Source organism: Plectropomus leopardus, chromosome 11, assembly GCF_008729295.1.
Source record: "Plectropomus leopardus isolate mb chromosome 11, YSFRI_Pleo_2.0, whole genome shotgun sequence".
Taxonomy (NCBI): domain Eukaryota; kingdom Metazoa; phylum Chordata; class Actinopteri; order Perciformes; family Serranidae; genus Plectropomus; species Plectropomus leopardus.
This window is the reverse complement of record NC_056473.1, coordinates 13,882,707-13,904,347: the sequence shown is the minus strand read 5'-3', so window position 1 is coordinate 13,904,347 and position 21,641 is coordinate 13,882,707. Positions and strand designations below refer to the sequence as shown.

General features: G+C 40.1%; 1 protein-coding gene across 2 annotated transcripts in view; it reads right to left on the bottom strand.

Annotated features, from left to right (window-relative positions):
* The window catches only part of LOC121949825 (unconventional myosin-IXAa-like), a 164,643-nt gene that overhangs the window by 7,307 nt on the left and 135,695 nt on the right, over positions 1-21,641 (bottom strand). Inside the window, exons 20-43 of one of the 2 annotated variants that reach the window (XM_042495609.1) lie at positions 21,212-21,292; positions 20,994-21,104; positions 19,704-19,826; positions 19,466-19,615; positions 17,836-18,137; positions 16,329-17,510; positions 15,814-15,898; positions 14,933-15,136; positions 12,925-13,022; positions 12,535-12,638; positions 12,077-12,300; positions 11,696-11,812; positions 11,259-11,447; positions 10,513-10,560; positions 10,291-10,402; positions 8,639-8,700; positions 7,242-7,434; positions 5,111-5,239; positions 4,871-4,976; positions 4,483-4,614; positions 4,090-4,213; positions 2,953-3,006; positions 1,000-1,020; positions 496-731 (exon numbers count right to left, since the gene is read on the bottom strand). In XM_042495609.1, coding sequence (XP_042351543.1) covers positions 496-731; positions 1,000-1,020; positions 2,953-3,006; positions 4,090-4,213; positions 4,483-4,614; positions 4,871-4,976; positions 5,111-5,239; positions 7,242-7,434; positions 8,639-8,700; positions 10,291-10,402; positions 10,513-10,560; positions 11,259-11,447; positions 11,696-11,812; positions 12,077-12,300; positions 12,535-12,638; positions 12,925-13,022; positions 14,933-15,136; positions 15,814-15,898; positions 16,329-17,510; positions 17,836-18,137; positions 19,466-19,615; positions 19,704-19,826; positions 20,994-21,104; positions 21,212-21,292 — 4,187 coding nt within the window. The remainder of the gene's footprint in view (positions 1-495; positions 732-999; positions 1,021-2,952; positions 3,007-4,089; positions 4,214-4,482; positions 4,615-4,870; positions 4,977-5,110; positions 5,240-7,241; positions 7,435-8,638; positions 8,701-10,290; positions 10,403-10,512; positions 10,561-11,258; positions 11,448-11,695; positions 11,813-12,076; positions 12,301-12,534; positions 12,639-12,924; positions 13,023-14,932; positions 15,137-15,813; positions 15,899-16,328; positions 17,511-17,835; positions 18,138-19,465; positions 19,616-19,703; positions 19,827-20,993; positions 21,105-21,211; positions 21,293-21,641) is intronic. The other variant, XM_042495610.1, reaches the window with a different exon arrangement.

Sequence of the window (21,641 nt, the reverse complement as noted above, 5' to 3'; positions counted from 1 at the left end):
GATTCGCCATCAACTCTGCCACAGACCTAGAAGCAACACCTGCTGCACAAACTGTCAGCATCCGTTGCCTGCCCTTAAGGACTTTGTTAAAAGACTTTTACCTGTTCGCTGAGGCGAACACCGAGGCCAGTTAAAGACCGCCACAGGAGTGCAAAATCCAAATTCTAATGTAGTTATTAATAACCGCTACATGAGCTATTTACAATTTGTACTACAGACTGACTTCAAGTTCTCACTTGGCCTACAAACAATCCCTACTAACAAAGGTTAATTTTGTCCTGATAAGAAATACATAAACTGTATTTGTATGTGCGTGAAGAGATCAGTGATACCTGGGTAATGACTATAGACAGATAGGTGCTCATTCATACATAGCTTTGCATCTGTTACAACTCATTGTTACCTTCCCTGTGCCTTAATAACTTGTATACAAACAAAAACGCTTCCAATGTCATCTGATATGCTCTGAACAGTTCGACCACAGAGACGTCATACTTCTCTTTCTGCAGACTCTCAATCTGCTCGGTGAGGATTCGCTCCTCCTGCTGCATCGCCAGCTGCTGCTGCTCATTCATCCCGGCCTCCGCTGCATCCTCTCCACCACCTCCTCCTCCTCCTCCTCCTCCTCCTCCTCCTCCTGCACCCTCTCCATCCACCACCGCAGCGGGTGCTCTGGGGCTGAGAGGAGGCGAGGTTGTGTGAGTGCTGCTTTGTCGCACACGGCTTTTGCTCTGCAAGTATACACACAAAATTACAGAGGAAGGGAATGTGTTAGTGGAGGCTGACAAATAAAAATAGTAGTAGTAGTAGACACGGTTGGATGTTTTGAACACATACAGACTATAAAGACGATGTATTGACGACATCAGTTCACAACATCACGGCTAAGAAACTATGAGGTCTGCTGATTATTATCAAACATATCTTCTGCCACACACACACAACAACACACACACACACACACACACACACACACACACACACACAGGTAGGCATTACCTTAAGTTTAGCTGTGTTAGGCTGCATGATAATAAATTGTGGAGCAGAGACAGAAAGCAAAGAGCAGTCAGTGGAGCTACAGTCAGAGTGCTACTCTCTCAAAGCGCTTACCACAAACATACACATTAACCAAAGGCTAAACTACAGTCACAAAAAAACTGTACACCAGACCTGATCTTGAATCTGTAAAAATATCCCGTACTTACGTAACTGCACTTATTTTAGTCAAGGGACAAGAAAAAAACCTTCATTCGTCCCACATAAACAATGAGGCTAGCTTGATAGCACTGTTGTCATTTCTAACATTGGACGGGATGCTGCTAGCATCAAGCTTGGTAGGTAGCTTGGTTTGCGGCCTACAGAGATAAGGCAACAACACTACACTGGAAACTTTTTTTAACAAATAACTTTTCACAAACAGCCAAACTACTGTACATTACCATCCATATCTGAAAAAGATTAAGTTTGGCAAAAGCCAAACCAACTATGTAAACAGTGAGCTAGGTAGATTAGCTTCAAAACGAACTTAATTCACACAATTCTTACTTAATATATATTAACTGTATTATAAAATACACACCCAAATTTTCCCTAATTAGCTGGTGTAAATCAGTAGCATCTAGCAACTGCTAGCGAATGTTAGATGTTGTTAAAATCCCATCTGTTCACACAACAGTTGTCTCACAAGCAGAACTGTGGGGAAAAAAAACTGAAAGTTCAAAGTCAGTCGCAGAGTCTTCAGACATACTTGAGTCCAAGCCTATCTAAGTAGCTATAATATGATGGGACAAAGGCAGAGTATTGCCATGGCATTTTCCCCCATGGTATACTGCGCCACAAATATCCTCTTAATATGATACATTTAGGAGACCAGCGGTTCAAATGTTCGTTTTCCCTGGGTCCATATGTTGAAACCATCCACCTACAGCTTATGGCCGACTTTTGTTATCGACTATTACTCAAAGCCTACGTATTCAAATTTATGTGCAAGACAGATTTCTTGGTTTAGGACATTTGTTTCTCAGTGGAGTCTGAATGGGTTTTTATTATTTAACCTGCATTAGAAACAACCATCTTCTTTTGTTTTTTTGCAGTTTAAACTGCAAAGACAGCAACTACCAATCTCCAATGTCAGTTTGTATCAACCCCATTGGCAGGACATCAGTATGATTTCAGGAAGATGATGGGCTCTTACGTCAGACAGAGGTTAAATTTTGTTTAGAATTTCATATTGTGTTGATATAACATTATGACCTTTTACAGGCTTTGGGTTTTGTTCTCCATACCCTACGACTGACTGTTTTTATTCTACATCAAGACGATGTTGGCGTGAGATGTTTGGAAGATGTTCGATTTTGGTTACTTAATAACGCAACTTAAAAACCAATTGAGCGTCAATGTCATCTGTTGTCAGTGTTCTATTTGACATCAAATTTTGGTCACCTAAGGTCAGAACTTAAATTCAACCAAAGTTTATTACTGTAATTTATTTGCCAATTGTTATTGCTGTTGTTACGACATCTATTGCACGTCTGTCTGTCCTGGAAAAGGGATCTCTCCTCAGTCACTCTTCCTGAGGTTTTTACCATTTAAACAGCATCTTATCACGTCTCCTTTACACCCAAACTCTATGATGACAATTTCACACTGTTTTAGAGTAAATGTAGATGTCACATCTACACTCTTTTTTGGTGTAATTACAGGAAATGTTATTTTGTGGGGCTACTGTGTGAGGACCTCATGAATTATTCCATACCAAAGTCAAAACAAGAGAACAGTAAGAAATACACAAACAGAAGTTCGGACAGCTAAAAGAGAACTACAGACAGACGTGATGAGTACTGTGACTGGAGGCAACAGACAGTATGGTTGGACGGATCAGATAGACTGACGGACAGGACAGGACTGGTTGTGGCAGTGGGTGGGCACATGGAGTGAGAGGGGCATACATACCGGGGTGGCAGTGCGGGTTATGCTCATAAACCTAACAGCAATTAGTACAGGTTTCTGAAAGGAGGGGTGGGGAAAGGAAGGAAGGAAGGACAGATTAGGGTTAGGGAGTGCTGAAGGTGATAAAGTTAGAGTGGGTCAGGTGATTTTCAGGTCAAAAGATGTCCAGAGATTTTTATGTTAAAATTGAGCTAAATATGGTGGGAAGTGAAAGTTTTTAAATACACTCTTGTTAAATATAACTGAGGCACATCCCGTAGTAGATATACTTTAAGTATATTTTGATGCTAATTACTGAAGTAAAATTTAGAATACAGGACTTTTACATGTAAGAGAATATTTCTACACTGCAGTACTGCTACTTTTTCTTAAGCAAAGGGTCTAAATACTTCTTTCACAACTGCTTGCTCAATTATACTTCCAATACAATACATGACAGAGGCAAATATTGTACTCTGCACTGCACAACATTTATTTGACAGATCATGGGTTCCCTGTGTAAAATATGATGCTGTGTTATAGATCTACGTATCTAAAAGTAGGCTGTATGACACATTTAAAATGAGCTCCAACTTAACATTACGTTGGAGGGATGGCAGACATCTCTATGGTCGATGTCTCTAACAAACGACAACTCACACCAAAACAATCTTGGCTCATAATTAGCACTACAGGTGAGTGGAAAAAATATGTACTTTTAATAGTGGAGAGGCATTAGCCATCATAACCTCATAAATGTTCTTGTAAAAGCAAGGTTTGCAGCACATGTGTAGGCCCATTAAGAAGAATTTAAAACCCCTACATCACTGTGTTCTGCTGTGTACACATTTTAAGGCTCATGTATATCCCCTTGATTTTTTGTTGCTTTTTGCTCGTGTTACAAAAACACAGCAAAATCGGTTGATGAAAGATGTATGAATGAACTCCTGCCATGGCCATGTGAAAACCATGCCAGCTGCTCATTGAGCTAAAATAAAACTGTTGTGTCACCGTTTAAATGATGAGTGAGAAGAACAAGTAGGAATAACATCCATGTCAATGCAAGGCAATAAGGAATATCTTTAGCATAATGACTATGTAACTTGGCACTGAGGCCGATAGACGGCTGTTGTCTGATGACTGACAGCAGTCTGATCTTACCATGGACTTCCTGATGTGGGTCAGTCTGCTCTTGGCTTTGCTTTCTGCAAACTCCAGACTGCTGATGTCCTTCAGACGAGCTTTGTACTTGCCCATCTGCTCGTTGATGATCAGCTCCACACACCTACAGAGGACAGATACGCGTAGAGTTAATTCGTGTAGAATAACAAACTGGGGCGCACCAGCTATTCATGAAGTACTACTGGGGTTGGAAAGTCTAAAATTGAAACAGTATATAGAAATGAAAAAAAAAACTCTCAAGTGAGACATTTCTACTCTATACACTATTTTGATCCTTAAAACTTTCCTGCTGCAGGCAGCTGTTTTGTTTACAAGCCCTGTTTGGTTTTTGTTTGCTGTTTGAGTTAGGATCGTTGAGAACAGTGGACGTACGCAGTGGTCTTGCTGATGTCTTGGACGCTCTGCAGCGGGTCGATGGTGTCGGGGCAGCGAAGGATGCAAGGAGCAAACACAATAGCAAGGGCGTTGGCCGACATCCTGTTGGTCTCCTCCTGCAGAGCGATCCTGAAACAAACCGCACAATATCTTGGTTATCCTGTTAATCCTGATGTTACAGAGTATGACACACATTCTCATAAAACACAGCAGACAAGACGACACGAGACCGGGGCAGCCAATAATCAGTGAAAAAATGAAACCACCTGCTGAGACACTTTGCTTACAGCCAAAATTATTATTAAGATCTTACGTCAGACTCAGGGTTTAGTCGATGGCTGTCTTGCCTGAGGCTGCTGATGTTGGTTCCTGTCTCATCACTCACCTGACCAGATGGAAGATGAGGCGCTCCAGTGTACCGAGGTGTGTCCTGCTGAGCTGGTCGATCACCGAATACACCCCTCGGATCACCTCCCGCTTGTCTGGCTGACCTGGAAAGAAAAAACAAACAAAAACCCTCAGACCAAGCAACATTTCACCTTCTGAAACTGACTGTCAGCTGGAAGAGCTTCTAGACTGACAAACAGCAACAGGGAGTCACTGAGGGTGATGGTTATGAGCTCACCCATGGCCCTGAGGAACTCCTCGTACAGTTCAAAGGTCAGCAGAGGGCTGGGCAGATCGCGGAGCCACTGTTTGAGAACGCTGGCGATGACGTGGATGTTGTAGTCATCCAGGTTCACACTGCTCACATCTGAAGGACAGATGTGTTCAGGTAAATTAAGTTTCATCTTTCACTTACTTCCGTATACAGTTTATCTAGAAAAAGTAGTAGCAGTAGAAGAAGAAATAAAAAGAAGCAAAAATGGTAGAAGAAGCAGTAGCAGTAAAATCATAGTAGTGTTAGATGTACTGGAAGAAAAAGTAGTAGTAGTAGTAGTAGTACAATGAGCAGTAGTAGTAATGATAGTAGAATCGTAATGACAGTGGAATAAGTTGTAGTGGTAGTAGAAGAAAAAGAAGGATGGAAGAAGAAGTAGCAGGAGTAGTAATACAATCAGAAGTAGTAGCTATTGCAGCAGACATAGAAGAAGATGAAGAGGAAGAAGAAAAAGAACTGCTTGTAGTAGTAGTTGAAGCAGTAGTACTATAAATAGTACTAGTAATGATAGTAGAATAAGTTGCAGTGGAAGAGGTAGTAGTAGTCTTAGTAGTAGTAGTGTTGGAGTATGTAAGTATATGATGCAATGTTCATGTTCATGTTCATTCCTTATTTCCTGTTTATTCCTTATATGGTCATGTTTATTCCTTACAAGAAGACAAGATATATTATCGCAATAACTCAGTGTTCTGGATGACAGTTTAACGTTCTGTATGACAATCTAACAGGACACCGAGAAGAGAAAAACAATTCCTAATAAGGGATTGTCCTTCAAGTTGACCAATCCAAAGATGATGCCATGCCGGAAGGGGAGCCAGATAACGAGGGGAGCCAACCAGAAGATGACTCTACCTTCATTCACATTTCCTCTTTGTAAATAGTATAAAAGACTGGATCAGGGAAGGACAGGTTGTCAGAATGCAGGCTGACTCGCTGATGTTATCGGCTAGGGAGAGGCATTTCTGATCCAGAGCTCTGTAACTGCTCACTGCTTGCTTGAGAAGATTCAATAAAAGATTTGAACTCAAAATTCTAAATTCTGTTTGGACATTCAGTTATTTGCTGTTTATTGAGTCGCTTTTAAGAATTCTGAACATAGCGCTCACCCTGGGAGGGTGAGAGTTTTTTCTACTTGCAGCAACCAAGAGAAAAACTCCTTCAGTAGTGCTAGTACTAGAGGTAGTAGTAGTAGTATTCCAATCAAAAGCAGCAGTTATGATTGTAGAAGTAGTTGTAGTCGTGGCAGTAGAAGACAAGGAGTAATGTTAGTTTGTTAGTAGTAAAACAAGAAGAAATAAAAGGAGTAGAAGTACTACTACTAGTATTGGTAAAAGTAGAGCAAGTAGTAGTGATGACAGGACATTAAGTTGTAAGAGAAGTAGAAAGAGAGGACATGGAGTACTGTATGTAGTAAAAATAGTATGTCATATGTAGTAAAAGGTGAAGAAGAAGGATAAGCACTACTGCTATTAGTAGACGTAATAGTACATTAAGTAGAAGTAGTGATGTTAGAATAACTAGTAGTGGCAGCAGTAGAAGAAGTAGTATTAATGACTGTAGTTGTAGTTGTAGTAGTGGAAGCAGTAGAAGACAAGAAGAAGTAGCAGTATTAGTAGAACAATCGGAAGGAGTTGTAATGGTAGTAGAAGGAGAAGAAGTACAATTAGCAGTAGTAGTAATGATAGAAGTAGTAGTAAAGTAAGTAGTAGTGATATTAGCATAAGTTGCAGTTAGTAAAAGAAGAAGTAGCTGCAGTAGTAGTAGTAGTAGTAGTACAATAAGAGGTAGAGGTAATTTCAGTAGAAGTAGTGATATTAGTAGAATAAGGAGGAGGAGCAGCACCAGTACTAGTAGTACTACTAGCAGTAGTATTTTATAGATTGAGTAGGCTTGAAGCTAATTATAACATCAGACTGCAGCAGATTGATTACTTTCACTTAAATACCAGCTGTTATTGTTATTATTATTTCAAATCTCATCCCGCTAGCTAACTTTGTTTTCACAACAGACACAAAGTGAATTAAGAATGAACATTAGCGGTATGAAAACACAGGTAATACGCAGGTATGATGTATTGTTTTAGTGTCAGCCTCACCTGTATCCAGCCCCTGACGTAGTTCTTTGATCTTATTGGTGGAGCCAGACTTCCTATAGATCCCCTCTGTGTAGAGGCCGTGCATCTCGATGTAGTTGATGAGTTTCTCCACCAGCTGGGGAACTGTTCGCTCCTCGCTGGTCAGACGGGACAACTCCACGCCAAACTGCCGTGATGACAGCTCCGGATCATACTTGTGTGCAAAAATGCAAACACAGGCACAAACACAGAAACACATCACACGAGAGTGAGCCAACTGTGTGTAACTCTTATGATGAATGACACAATATCTAAACTCAACAAATACTTCAAATCTGCTGAAAGTGTGCCAACTTCAGCCAACACAACCTACTGATTGTACCAAGTCAGCATGTAGCAGCAAAACTTCTGAACGTAATGAATGGAGCGGGAATGCCTGTTATTGCTCATGAATTCAACTTTATTTTAAATATAGGAAGATGTATTTCTTTTTTCAACTACAATTAACATCTTGGAGTTTTACGCCTCCGCAGACCAGTCACATTGGAGTTACCATCTGACTAGACTCATATGTAGCCATGGCAGTTGACAAAGCTTTAGATGTTGCTACAAAGAAGCTGCATACTCTGAAATGTGGATGCTTCTTACATCTTCAACCCAACAGCACAAAGATCTGTGCAATCAGCACAGTTTCAAGATGGGCACCCAAAATTAGTGTCACCAATTCCGTATCTGACAGTTCTGAGTTATAGTGTTGCGTAATGGCCAGAAAAGGATTTTTGCTGAACATTATGATGTTACAGTGAAGCTGACCTTTGACCTTTTGGATATAACGTCAGGTCATCATTTTATCCTATTTGACATTTGTATGAAATTTTGTCATATTTATCATATGAATTCTTCAGTAATAGCTAAAAAACATATTTTGTGTGGTCAAAGTGACCTTGACATTTAAACTCGGTTTATTCTTGTGTCTGAGTGAGTCGACGAAATTTAAGGAAATTCCCTCAAGGCCGTATTAAGATTTTATGTTGAATATATTGAAACGACTGAAAATCAAACCAAGAAAAGAAGAAAGTGCTTTTTTTAAAATTTTTATTAGTTGGGTCCCTGAGGTAAAAGCACCCTAAGCTATTGTCAAAAAAAGCAACAACTATGTTATCAAGGGTTTTAAAGTTGTGTTTTTTTAACTTTTAAATCTTAGAGAAAATATCAATATACGCATATAATGTTTTTTCCCCTCTCGAATCACATACAGTCACCAAGTCAATCCAGTAGGCAAAGCTTTAATCATTATTTTGATTAGTGATTACACTGATGGGCTACAATCCAAAGACATTGTTGACTTTTAACACTGTTTCTATTACAGCATCCTGAGACGAGAAACCGTCAGATTAAAAAAAAAAAAATCCTCCTACCTTTTTACTGCACTTGGTTGTCATCTTAGAGCAGCACTTCCTGTGACAGGCGTAGCGACACACTGCGGACAGCAGAAAGACACGATCAGACTGTGTGTGTGTGTGTGTGTGTGTGTGTGTGTGTGTGTGTGTGTGTAGAGAGAGAGCAGAAGGGTGTGTAATGCGGTATGTGGGTAGAAAACTAGACATGAGTGTGAGTGCCTGTGTGGGTAAATGAGTTAGCAGAACATTAGGATCTGCAGGTGGTGTCTAAATCTGTGTGTGTGTTTGTATGTGTGTGTATGTGTGATATTAGGCAGGCTTGCAGATTATCATCCTGCCTTTGAAGTGAATACAAAGAAGCAAAAAAAAAACCCAACTTGTTGTCTACTATTTTCTGTTAAATAGTGTGTGTAAGTGGGCGATCCTTTGATGTTGCAGTAATGCAGTGAACAGTTTAGCTTTCACTACAGTAAAAACTTCATAACCCTCTAAATGCTTTCTTGTTCACTTTCATATACACTAAAATGAAACAGATATTTCATGACTTTTCAAGAAGTACTCAACTTTTACTTTCAGTGTCAGTAAAACCTTGTGATATGTCGTCCCTGACCAAAGTGAAAACGCCTTCAAATAAAAAACATCAACCCGCCCAATTTCACTGATTTATGACGAATTTTCCCTATTATTTTTTTTTCCTTTTCATTATGACAACCTGCCAGACTTTAAAACCCTAGGACTCTAACAGTCTACTGTTTCCACTTGAAAAACAATACAGCTACACCATATGTCGTTTCCTGGCATGCATGTGACACAGGAGAGAGCTTCTTGCACCTCGTCCCTCTCAGCCAGTGAGAGACAGTGAGAAAAAGGGATAGTACCCAGACAAAAAAATAATCTCATACGCAAATGCTCTGGAAAAGAGAATTCCTGTCTCTAACAGAAAGTTTAAAAGGAAAGGGGCATGCATTTTGTAAGTGCTGTGTGGATTTCTACATAAAGCAGGGGCGTGACAATGACTGAATGAATGAATAAAAACTGATGAATATCAGTTTATACCAGAGAAAATAAGGAAACAAAGTTAAACAAAGTCTTTGAATCTCACACTTTTCACCACTCATTGTATTTTAAGCCCTATTTTTGAGATCTCAAGGTTGACAGGCATGAACAGAGTGTTTGTGTATGTCATCAATTTTTTCTTCATCTTTTTCTTAAAAAGTGCATTCAAGTTTCACACACATTTTACGTAACTTAAAATGCAGCAACGGCACAATAACTTCCCATGCGTCATACTAATATACAAGTACTGTACTGCTGAGGTATAAGGTCTAAATGTAATCTTGAAGTGAATATTGATGATCAGTTATTGTGTGACCAGTGAATAGTAAAGTCAAATAAACCTATAGGGTGTTGTGAAGTGCAGCATGACTTGTTATTTGACAGTGGAAATAATGTTTTTCCAGCACTGGTTCACAAAACACAGATGATGCAGGTTGAAAGTTGCAAAAAACTGCTAAATAAATGCTAAATGTACCTCTCAGACTTCATGTTTACCAGTCTAGGCCGGTTAAATCAGTTCTAACAAAAGTCACAGCACAAGGTAAAGGCAAATTTTTTTGGCCAAATGAACTGACAGAGAATTGGTGTGTGTTTTTTTTGTGTGTAATCCTCACATTTGCAGACGCAGGCTCGGTCCATCATCCAGATGAGGGAGGAGCAGTACTCGCAGTAGGTGGGAATGCTGTACTGCGTGGATTTGAAGATGTGGCCATTGTGTTCCTCCACCTGCAGGTTGGGGGCAGCAAAGACACCAGTCAGCTCAGATAAGTGTTGTTTTTGTTTTTTTTTAAATCCCAAACACTATGTTTCAGTAAACAATTGCGTGTACAACTCACAATGTCAGTTTCCTTCTTCCTCGACTTCTTGCGTTCACGTTTAGGAGCCTGGAAAGATAGATTAATGTGTCACCTCGTGCATTTCGTGTGTTTCTTGTGAGTGCTGCACACATAATAAAAGTGCAGTACGTAAAACAGAACGTGACTTTGATCAATTACATTCAGATGGCCAACTATGCTGTCTCTTTAAGTAATTAAGGTTAACATTTACACTTTAACTATATTTTCTTCTGTCATCTCTGGTCTCTCTTATGTCTTAAGAGGAAAAATAAACCCTGAATTTCTGTAAAAAAAGGTTCAGCGACATTGTCCAGGAGGAAATTTAATGTGCATTTTAAAATAAACATGAAAAGTTATATCAGAGATGTAAAATGAATAATTTTTCAAATCGTGATGCAGTGCTGAATTTCAACAGTTAATCACATATTTAAAGCATGTTTACAATTGTTTTGCGCTGGTCTTCTACTTTCATATGATACCAGGATCATCACTCTAGCTTTAAAACTCAGCCTAGTACAGCCTCCCGAAGACAGGAATGTTGACCAGGATCACCAGCGATTAACAATTAAAAAAAAAAAAAAAAAACCCAACAAAAAAAAACATGTTATGTATGGACCTTAATGGCATAGTGATTAATGTGTTATCATCTGCACATGTTACTTGGAATTCACTGTGTAATTTTTAATGTTGTAGTTGTTTGTGTTATTTTTTCATCCATCCATCCATCTGGTTTTCATTTTTCTTACCCTTCCGATTGTTCCCTCCATGGGTTTGTACTCAGTCATAAACTCGTCCAGGAAGACCTTGAAGGTGTTAACCCAAACTTTCACCGGTGATTCGCACCAGTCCCTCTGTTCCAGACGCATGGTTTTCTCCAGGATGTGCTCGAACAGAGCGTAGAGGTCCTTGTAACGGATACTCTTCCCATCATCCATCTGGTGGTGAGGGCAAAGGAAAGGAAATATCTATCTAAATATCTTCCAAAACATTAGCAAACATTTACTTATTTGCCATAACAATGTATGTAAACATGACTTGATAATTGCTGTAAAGTGTCTAAGAATAGATTAAGTGTACTGTAGCGTGATTGACAGATTTCCTATCATAATCTTGCTAATGCAAAGCTGAGTAGAGATAATTCAGTGCAATGGTAAACAGAGACAAAAGAGCAGCGAGGACTCACCGCCAGAGCGGTGGAGTACGAGTTAAAGATGTTGATCCTGAACTCCCTCAGTGCTTTCTTGAAGACGACGTCGACCATGGTGTCCTTCTTTCCGTCCTCAGACTCCAGATCAGCAATCTGGAGGGACACGATTTTAAAGTTAACACCTAAGCTCCTGAGACATAAATAAAATCCCTGAAAAAAATCTCTTTAAAAACTAGTTGTGATACTCAACTGTAGCACAGTTATTACATTTCAAAATAGGGTGTAAATGCGTCTTCTTAGCACACAAATACACAAAATATAAGGTAATATGCAATTCTGGATCTGATCACAGCATCGTCAAATAGTGTGTGTGTGTGTGTGTGTGTGTGTGGGTACAGGTACAGGTGTGCCTCTCACCTTCTTCATGAGGAAGTCGTTCATGCTGCGGTAGTCGTGGGCTGAGCTGAGGATGTGCAGCGCGTCGTTCTGCCACTGGGCGGGTTCCAGAGCAATGCTGCTGATCTTCACACTGCGACGCCTCCTCATCTTAGGAGACGGCTCCTTGTTCTCCTTGCTGTCCCTGACCCCGCCAGAGGGAGCTGCCTCCAAGTCTGGACTGTGAGGAGGAGAAGAGGGGCGTTCTGGGAGGATGGAGACAAAGATGGAAATGAATGAAACGCAGAGGGAGACAGAGAGTTGGTGTGTTAATGAAGATACTAAGATACTAAGTCCCCCTCAAATCTTCATCAAAACCTCTTTTAACTGATTAAGTAATATTCTACAGTACTGTACAGTGCTATGATCATAACCTCTGACCTCCTCGTGGAGACGGGCTACCAAAACTAAAATTTGCAGATTGAATTAATTTTTTTTACCATGTGTTTCTCCAGCTTCACCCCTGCTGGCCTGCTTCTCTCTTGACAGTTTTTTCTCGCCATGCTTCGTCTTACTCCAGAATCTTATTCGTCCTTTCATCCTGCTAAAACACACACAACACAACTAATTACTTTAGGATCAATTCATTGAAAAAAACACAGATGTCCACCAGATGAAAAGTCATTTAAAAAAACTCCAAAAACTAAGAACTGTCACGTAAGGATGGACGTGAGTCAGGCATTAGTATTCGTATATATATATATTTATATATATATATATATATATATATATACAAAAGCCGATGCACTCGGACATGAAAACGTTATGACATTATCAGGATGATTTCTGTGTAAAAAGATGTAATTAAAGACTCTCTGATGATCTCTTACCTTCCATCCTGACTTGAGGTTTTCCTGAGGACCTCCATCTTGCCCAGGTCTCCTGACGACATGGTCTTATGGATCTTCTTCTGGTCTTTGTGAGATGGCTAAACATAAAAAAACACATGAACATTTATTTCAGTTGGCTGAACAAGTTTAAAAATACATCCAGGAAGCTTTGGTTTTTGGTGACCTGTGCTCAGTTTCCGGTTAACCATGTGTTGGTTTAGTTTCTTCTACAACATGAATGGTTGTGTATGCTGTAACAGTGTACATACTGAGGTAAAATCAATCAGGAAATAACGCTGATGTTGAGAGAGAAACGGAGGTCATGCTCATAAGATCCTGTTAGGAAACGTCATTGTTAGTCAGAAGTCACTTTGCTCGAGGTTTAAACGGTTCCAGCATGCAGGAGCAGCAGATGGCGTGCAGAGCAACGCCAGGCGTGAAGTTGTGTTTTCAGGACAGACCGAAATTTGAGTGTACAAGATCTTCAGTCAGTCCTTACTGTGAAAATCTTTGTTTGCTGTTATAAAAGAAGTGAAGATACAGGGATACCTTGATTCATTTGCATTTTGAGTTTTAACCTTTTATTTTTCCTTCAAGACGACTGACACACTGTGAGACGTTTTCTTCTTCGCCCGTCTATAAAAGTCATATTTTGTTGATATTATCAGGTTTATGTATTTCTAACATAACCCAAAAAATAGCCATTATATGATTAAATAAAAACAACTGAGTTTATACAGAATTTGTCATTATAGCGAATGGAAATGACCTAGTTTACTTCAATATTTGTCACAAAAACTTACTTGCATAAATTCTGTGTATTTCAAATATGCTGATGCTCATCAACCCATTTGAAATGTATAAAATGTATTACTAGTAATAAACTTCACTAAAGTTAATTTAACATATTTGAAATATGAAGAACTTATTAACAGTTAACAGTAATGTACTTAAATAAAGTTAATTAGATAATTCAATATATTTTAAATATGTAGAATTTATTTACAGCAATAAACTTTAACAAAGTTAATTCAGCATATTTAAAATATGTAGAATATATTAAAAACTAAGAAACTCTATTAAAGTAAATTCAACATATTTGAAATATATAGAATTTATTAACAGTAATTCTATAGTCTTTATTAGAGCAAATTAGGAAAATTCTTTGAGTTAAAGTTACATAAATTCTCACAAGTAATTCATCTAATTTCTATTTGAATTAATTACATAAAGGGTATTTTTGGTTACTGTTAAAATGATTTGAACCATTGGATGGAAATTTTATAATTAATTGAGAAAAAAAAAGTTTTAATCATAATTTGAATCTGTAGCCGATACGTTCAGTGATGAAAAAAGGAATCATCTTAGCCTTACCTTACCTTTCATTCAGAACTACTGCTGCAGCAATTAGTCAATGATGTGATTACTTGATTAACAGAATGAATCGCCAAAAATTCTGACAGTAGTTTAATCCACCTAACCTAACAAATACGTAAACAGATGGCTTGTTTATTAAAAAAAATCTCCAAAAAGCGAAGACTTGCTGATTTTTTGTTTTATGTTTTCGTAAATGAACATCTTTAGGGTTTTGGGCTGCTGGTTAGTCCGATCAAGCAAAACAAAGACATTTTGGTTGTGAGTTGCAGTCCTAATGCCGTATGATTACTGAAGGAAAAAAAAGAGATTAGACTCTAAAATGTTGCGGTACCCCTTAATAAAGAGATCTTTAGCTTAGATGTCTCAGCTCGGGCTGATTTTTGAACCAACAGCCATCATAGCGACGTGCAAGGCCATTCACTAAACACCAGCCGCTGTGATGCTCTGTTTGGTTTCAGGCTGCAGCTCAGTGGTCAAACAGTCCATCAGTAGTGACGTCAAACTAAAGTGTGGTTAGCAGTGTTAAGAGGCTCCTCCCCTGCCACTTGGCGAGCTCCACCTGAGAGAGGTTTGGTGGTGGAGGAGGGGGGGCCTGAGTGGACAGGAAACCTCGGGAGATGCGGTGTTTTACCATCTCGGAGTCGCTGTGACAGTCAGCCTCAGGATGGGCACATGGGGGAGATAGGGAGGGGGGCAGCGTGTGGGAGTGGGCGGGGATGTAGTATTCATCGTCGTCATCTGACTGGGTCGCCCCCTCAGAGTTACAGCGGGTGAGGAAGTCAGAGCGTGTCCGGGACATTCGCGCTTTCTTTTTGGGGCCGGGGCGGCCCACCTGCTACCAGGCAACCACAGGAACATCAGGTCAGCTGCTTAACGTGTGTGTGTATGAGTGTGTTTATGTGAGAATGAGTGTGAATTGACCCCAGTACATTTTTATGAGGTTAATTTTTTTTAAAAAAATGACAAACAGTGCTGTTCTCAACGCAACACTTAAATCTGAGTATACATATAGGAATACATATTAACTACTTATCTTAACTTTCATAAAAGGTAATATGTAGTAATAATAATATAATAGTTCTATATTCATAAAGGTTTATTTTCCTATCTTTCAGTTGAATATAATAGCTGTACATATATGTTTCATTATTCTCCATAAATCTGTTGTAAGGCTGCTGTATGTCTGTGCTGGTTAAATTTCCATATGTTTATTTTCTGTATATTCTTTAGCAATGAAGGAGCCAATTAAAGTGAATCTGAGTCTGAGGTTTTAAAATTTAGTGGAATTTAATAGAGGTAATTGTTAGAGTTGGTAAAAACTTTATTTAATAATAATAAAGGAGCAAAATTAACACTTTTGGTCACATATAAATCCTCAACTTAAAATCACTCGTACCTCAATGGAAAGAGAGTAGTCTGAACTCATCGACAGACCACTGAATAAGAATCAAGCAATGTACATGTGATGTGTGAGGGTGCATGTGAACATGTTCACGTGTGTGTGAGACCAACCTCTCTACTTCTGGATCCAGCAGATTTAGAGTCGTCTCTGAACATGGCCAGAGATCTTTCCTGGTTCACCAAATCCTTATCTGACCTGCAACACAAAACAAAAGTTTAATAAAAGTTCCAAATTAAGTGTTTTTTTAGAACGATGTAATTACTCCAGTAGCGGCAGAGTCATGTTTTTACTGTAACTGACGGCTTAAACAGTACTATTGTAGGAGGGAAAGTTTGCACAAAGAAAAACATTGAGCTTTTTGAATAAGTATGGTCACTGGCCGTACGTAGGTTACGAAACGTGCAAGGTTATCCACAAAAGATTAAGTGAACAATTTTATTGCACACTACAAAATTCAATAACTTTTTCAAAGCTTTTAAGGATTTTACAACCCTAAACCTGTTATAAAAGCAGATTTGTCACAATATATAATCAATGATACTTAAAATTTTTTTAAAAATCACATACGTAGGACTATGGCTCCTTTCACTTGCAGTCATATCCTTCAGTATTGCAGCACACTTACTTGGAGAAGGGCAGCTTGCGTCTGGGTGGGGAGAACACTGTGTTGGGGGGTTTCTCCACCATGTTGACAATCACAGTCTGCCCTGAGCTTTTCTTCTGAGCCTTTGGTGGTTTGGTGTCCAGGATCGGACTGGGTGCCTGCTGTGCGGGCCGGGTGGCCTTCCTCTCCTGCCGACTGGGGAGGACAGCAGGAGCACTGGACTTTGGCTCCAGGACGATCTGGATGTCCACCCCTGAGGAACAAATCCCTGATTCCGGACTTGATGCATGGGCGGTTGAGGACGTGACCACAGAGGACTTTTCCACTCGAAATGCATCCTCCTTGGCCTGGGTAGCGATCCCTCGAGGCTGTTCTGTCTCTGTTACGACCTCAGCATGGATCATTTGGGAACCAGATGATGCTACTCTTGTTTCAGACGCTCCTTCCAGGGTTTGGGCTGCCAGCAGCTCCCCCTCCTCCACTGGGCTCTCCTTCTGCATACTGATCAACACCACTACAGGCCTACGAGACGTGGACTCCTTTCTCTCTCTGTAAGATTTACTGGGGCTTTCATATTTTGGTTCATGAACTGGACTTTGGTCAGAGGGAATATAAAACGTTGCCCTCGGACTCTGCTGCGCCTTGTTTGGCGGCTCCATCACATTCTTCTCATTAAAGTTTGAATCTCTCATCCCTTCATGTAGTTGGATATCCAGTGCTTGGGGATGTTCTTGAGGTGCAGTCGACTGGGAACCAAAACCTCCAGAGCCTTCAGTCTCCATGTCTTCCACACTGAGCAGTTCAAAACTTCCATGACTAGCTGGAGATCCCCGGGGTGAGTGTCTGTGATGGTCGTCCAGCTGGCAGGTGCTGCTGTCTGGGTCTTCTTGCACGCTGGTGGTTCGGACTTTTAGAAGCTCTAAGCTGAACTGAGCCTGCTCCAGCTCTCTCATCCGTCTGCTCTCTCGCTTTGACCGGTTCCTTTGGCTCGTCTCGTCTGTGCTCCGACTCCGCTCCGAGTCCTCTTCTTTTTCTGTCTCTCTCACATCTGCCAGAACAGGCTGACAGTCTTCAGACAGTTCCACAGAGACGTCCTGGACGTAACCTTCCTGTCCTGATGAGGTGAGGTCCTCCATAGTTCCTGCGTCCATCTCTGCTGGTGGACTCAGTTGTCTTTCGTGTAGTTCCTTCACTTCACTGAACCTAAAGACATTATCAGTGAACAATGCAAATGTGAATTAACAACTGTCCCCATACAAAGCAGGCAGTGTAAACACAACACTGACGTATTATCACTTTTAAGTTGATATGCTATTTGTAAGCAAATAGCTTCTTATTTAAACTTCAAGATATGAAGTGGCATTTTCAGTGTTTCTAGCCATCTCATGAGAGTTCAATATTCACTCAGTTTTTAGCTCTGTTTTTGGTCTCTTCCAACTCCTGAGGGAAACATTTGTCTCTTAAGCTGATAAATGCTCCACTTCGTTCACCGGTGAGTTGCTAACTGTTTCTGTCTAGTTTTATTCACCTGAGTCGAGCCAGGTGTCCCCTGCCCATCGCCTGCAGCTGCGTCACGCTCCTGTGCGTCCGACTGTAGCGGCTCCTCTCCGTGAATCCTCTCCAGGCTGCTTGAATCGTTACAGCTGCCAAAGATCTGCGGTGACAGTAATTTCTCCAGCTCCTCTGTATGACGATGGCAGAGTCCCGCCACTGCAGGAACCTCCTGCGCTCCCTGTAACTCCTCCAGGCCGCCTGCAGACACACCGCCGCCTCCTCCTCATCACCCGAGTCCATGGTGGACTGTTTGAGAAGGCAGCATCGCCACCATCGCTGAAGGAAAAAAAGAAATTGAAAATGTGTTCAAGGTTTTAAATTCAATGGAGGTTAAAAAAAAAAAAAAAACACAGGCGGACAGGAGGACAGGATATTAAAATCTAGTTTTCACCTGATTTTTCAATCATTCTTGCTTTCTTCATTAGAAAATTTGGCCAAGAGATGCCTGACAACTGATTTTCCTTTTTAGGTTTAATGCATTTGAAGTAATTCTTGATATTTTTTAAGAGGAAAAGTTTTTTATCCCGCTTTTCTGACCCTTTAACTTTCTGCTGGTTTGCTCTGAAGCCCACTTTGGGTAAGACCATGTAACTGACATCAGGACAATGTTACACAGTATGCATATGACCTGCATCTGGCAGACATTACTAAAACTTCTGACAAATTCAGACCGGCTAACCAGTAAGAGGTTAGAATGATTTAGATTTCACCCTGGAATAACTTCATTATGTTCTGAGTGAGAAATGTATTAAATGTCAGATTGTATTCTTGCTGTGTGCAAACAGAAACTTTATCTGCAAGTCACTGAAAACCTGAGCTTAACTTAGCTCTTAATTTCTGACTAACTTTCCAAATAAAAGAATACTATATGGGACATTTCAGCTACCAATTTTCAGTCTTGAAATACAAATTATTGGACCTCAAACAGACTGAAGCTCAAACAGCAGCTTACACAGTATCTGTTTCACTAAATGTTATTTGTGGCTCATTGACTCCTGCTCAGTGTTTCAGCTGAGTTTGTTTTCTCTCAGCCTGACAAAGGTTTGGACAGCTCCCCTCTGAGGACTCCTCCAGAAAAAACATACTGACAGCAGCCTGAATGCAGTGTTTTCTTCCTCTGTCAAACCTTTCACCATTTCCTTTCTTTCACTCTCTCTCTTTTCAACTGGCTCCTCTCTGAGAGAAAAGAGTCTGTAGTCTAAGAACATATATTTTTTCAAAGGGTGAACAAAGCCTCTGTTTTTATATTTACAAGCTTTACTTAATTTGCATTAAATGACTCTGCTTAATACTAAAATAGGGAAAATAAAATCCTTAAATCTAATTTGAAAGCAGCTAGAGTAGTAAAGGAAACTGTTGTAAAGGCCTAAATGCGTATCATCTCTCATTGAGAGGCTATATTTAGAGACGCCTGTATATCTGAAGTAAATGCACCTCTATGAATCACTTAATGCCCAAACAGTCCATGATGCACTTACAGCAATCAATTTATGACTAATCAGAATTTTAAATTTCGTTTTGACTGGATGGAGGTCGGGACAGCAGGAGCTGCAAGACCACTGCAGACGACCACTTCCTGAGTCTGACACCCTCTCACATCTCACCTGGATGACGAATGCGGCACTCCTCATTTCAACAAAGTGCTTTCTCTCCAGGACGGCCCTGAAGCGGCGCTGCAGCGTGACGATTCGCCGCAGCACTTCCTGGTGGAGGAGGGTCTGAAGACGCTGACGCTCTGCCTCCCGCAGGAACACCTGCATCAGAAAGCAAAATTTAACTGAGCGTGGCACTGCAACAGGTAAGATGGTGAACCGAAGATGAACTGGTTTCCAGAATCCGTACCATCGTGTTGCCCACTTGATACCCAGCAGGCGGCAGGTGGATCCGTCTGAAAAACTCCCTGATGCCTGACTTGGTTGGACTCGTGCCTCGAGGCAGCAGGACATGAAAGTGATGCACAAAGTCCTGCAACACAGTGCATTTTGTCAGTTAAGCACTTTAAAGGGACAGTTCATCCCCCCAATTCAAAAATACCTATTTTCCTACATACCTGTAGTGCTATTTATCAATTTAGACTGTTTTGGTGTGAGCTGATGAGTGCTGGAAGTATTGGCCGTAGAGATGTCTGTCTTCTCTCCAATATCATGGAACTAGACGGCACTCGGCCTGTGGTGCTCAAAGCGCCAAAACTATTTATTGGGAAAACTTAACAGATGCATGCTTACTTCTGCGCGGTGATACCACTGGCAGGTGTAGTTGGGGAGAAAGAAAAAAGTTCCTACGTGAAACTGTTCACAACAAGGTCTGTAGAACATTTTTAGTAACCGGGTCATGATTTCTGGAAAGAGACGTTGCAGTTGAGTTTTTAAAATGTGTTTTTGGTATTTGAGCACCACAAGCTGAGTACCATCTAGTTCCATTACATTGGAGAGAAGGCAGACATCTCAATGGATAATATGTCCAACACTCAGTAACTCACACCAAACCATCTAGATTGATAAATAGCACTACACGTAAGAGGAAAAACATGTTGTTGTTTGTTTTTATTTTGTGGGTGAACTGTCCCTTTAAGAAACAATGGGGCTTTATGGTAGGTGAAAAAATGGAGTATTACTAAACATCTGATTTGATCAGGAAAACCTGCTGGTTAATTATATAATATAATTAACCAGCATAATATAATAATTATATATAAATATATATATATATATATTATAATAATAATATACAAATAAAAAAAATGACTCATAGATTAATAACTATAAATCTTAACATCCAGCCGTATTTATGCAGCAATAAAAGGTAATCTGCTCCATCGGTCAAGTGCTTCCAGGCATACAAATAATTTGACTGTGTGTGTTTTTCAGAGGCTTGCAGTGTACTTTAACAGACAATGTCAGATGTCCAAGAGGAAAACACTCAAACAGACAGCTACAAAAAGCATGACAAAGCTGCATGAAGATAAGCAGTTATAAACATACTTAAAAAGCCACAATACAATGTATAATTGTATTGTATAAATAAAAATACTAATTCTGCTTACAAACTCAAAGCTAAAAACAAACAACATTGTAACACTAACACAGCCTGGACTGATAGATCTGCTGTTAGATGTTAGTAGCTGAGGATTACCTGAAAGGTGTACTTGATGCTGTATCCTGATTGTCGGATCCGGACGGTTTCCAGCATACCTGTGTATCTGAGCTGTCGGAGCACCAGGCTGTCATTGAATCGCAAAGGCAGCTGATGGAGACAGAGAGAGACAGAAAAGGTTAATAAAATCAGAAGTCAGCAGTCAGTCATTGAGAGAAGCTGTATTAATGTGACGACTCTTCTGCAGCAGATTTTACCTTCTCAGCGTTGGAGCGAATACACTTGACAAAGTATGGCTCTGATTGGTCAAGAGTCTCCATCAGCTTATTGAGGGACGCCTATAGGAGCACGCACACACACACACACACACACACACACACACACACACACACACACACACACACCAATGACATAACATCCTCATTAAATGCAGGCAATAATGCAGTGGTGGAAATTAAACTGTGCACATTTAGTCAAGTGCTGTATTTAAATATAATTTTGAGGTACTTGAGTGTTTCAGTTCTATGCTACTTTCAACTTCTATTCCAGTACATTTCAGAGTATTTTTTATATTTATTTGATTCATTTATTTGCTGGTTACTTAGTGAATTTGAATTATTTATACAAAGTATTCTGAACAAATAAATTCTAATGTATAATCACAGATGATGCTTTACTGCAGTATAC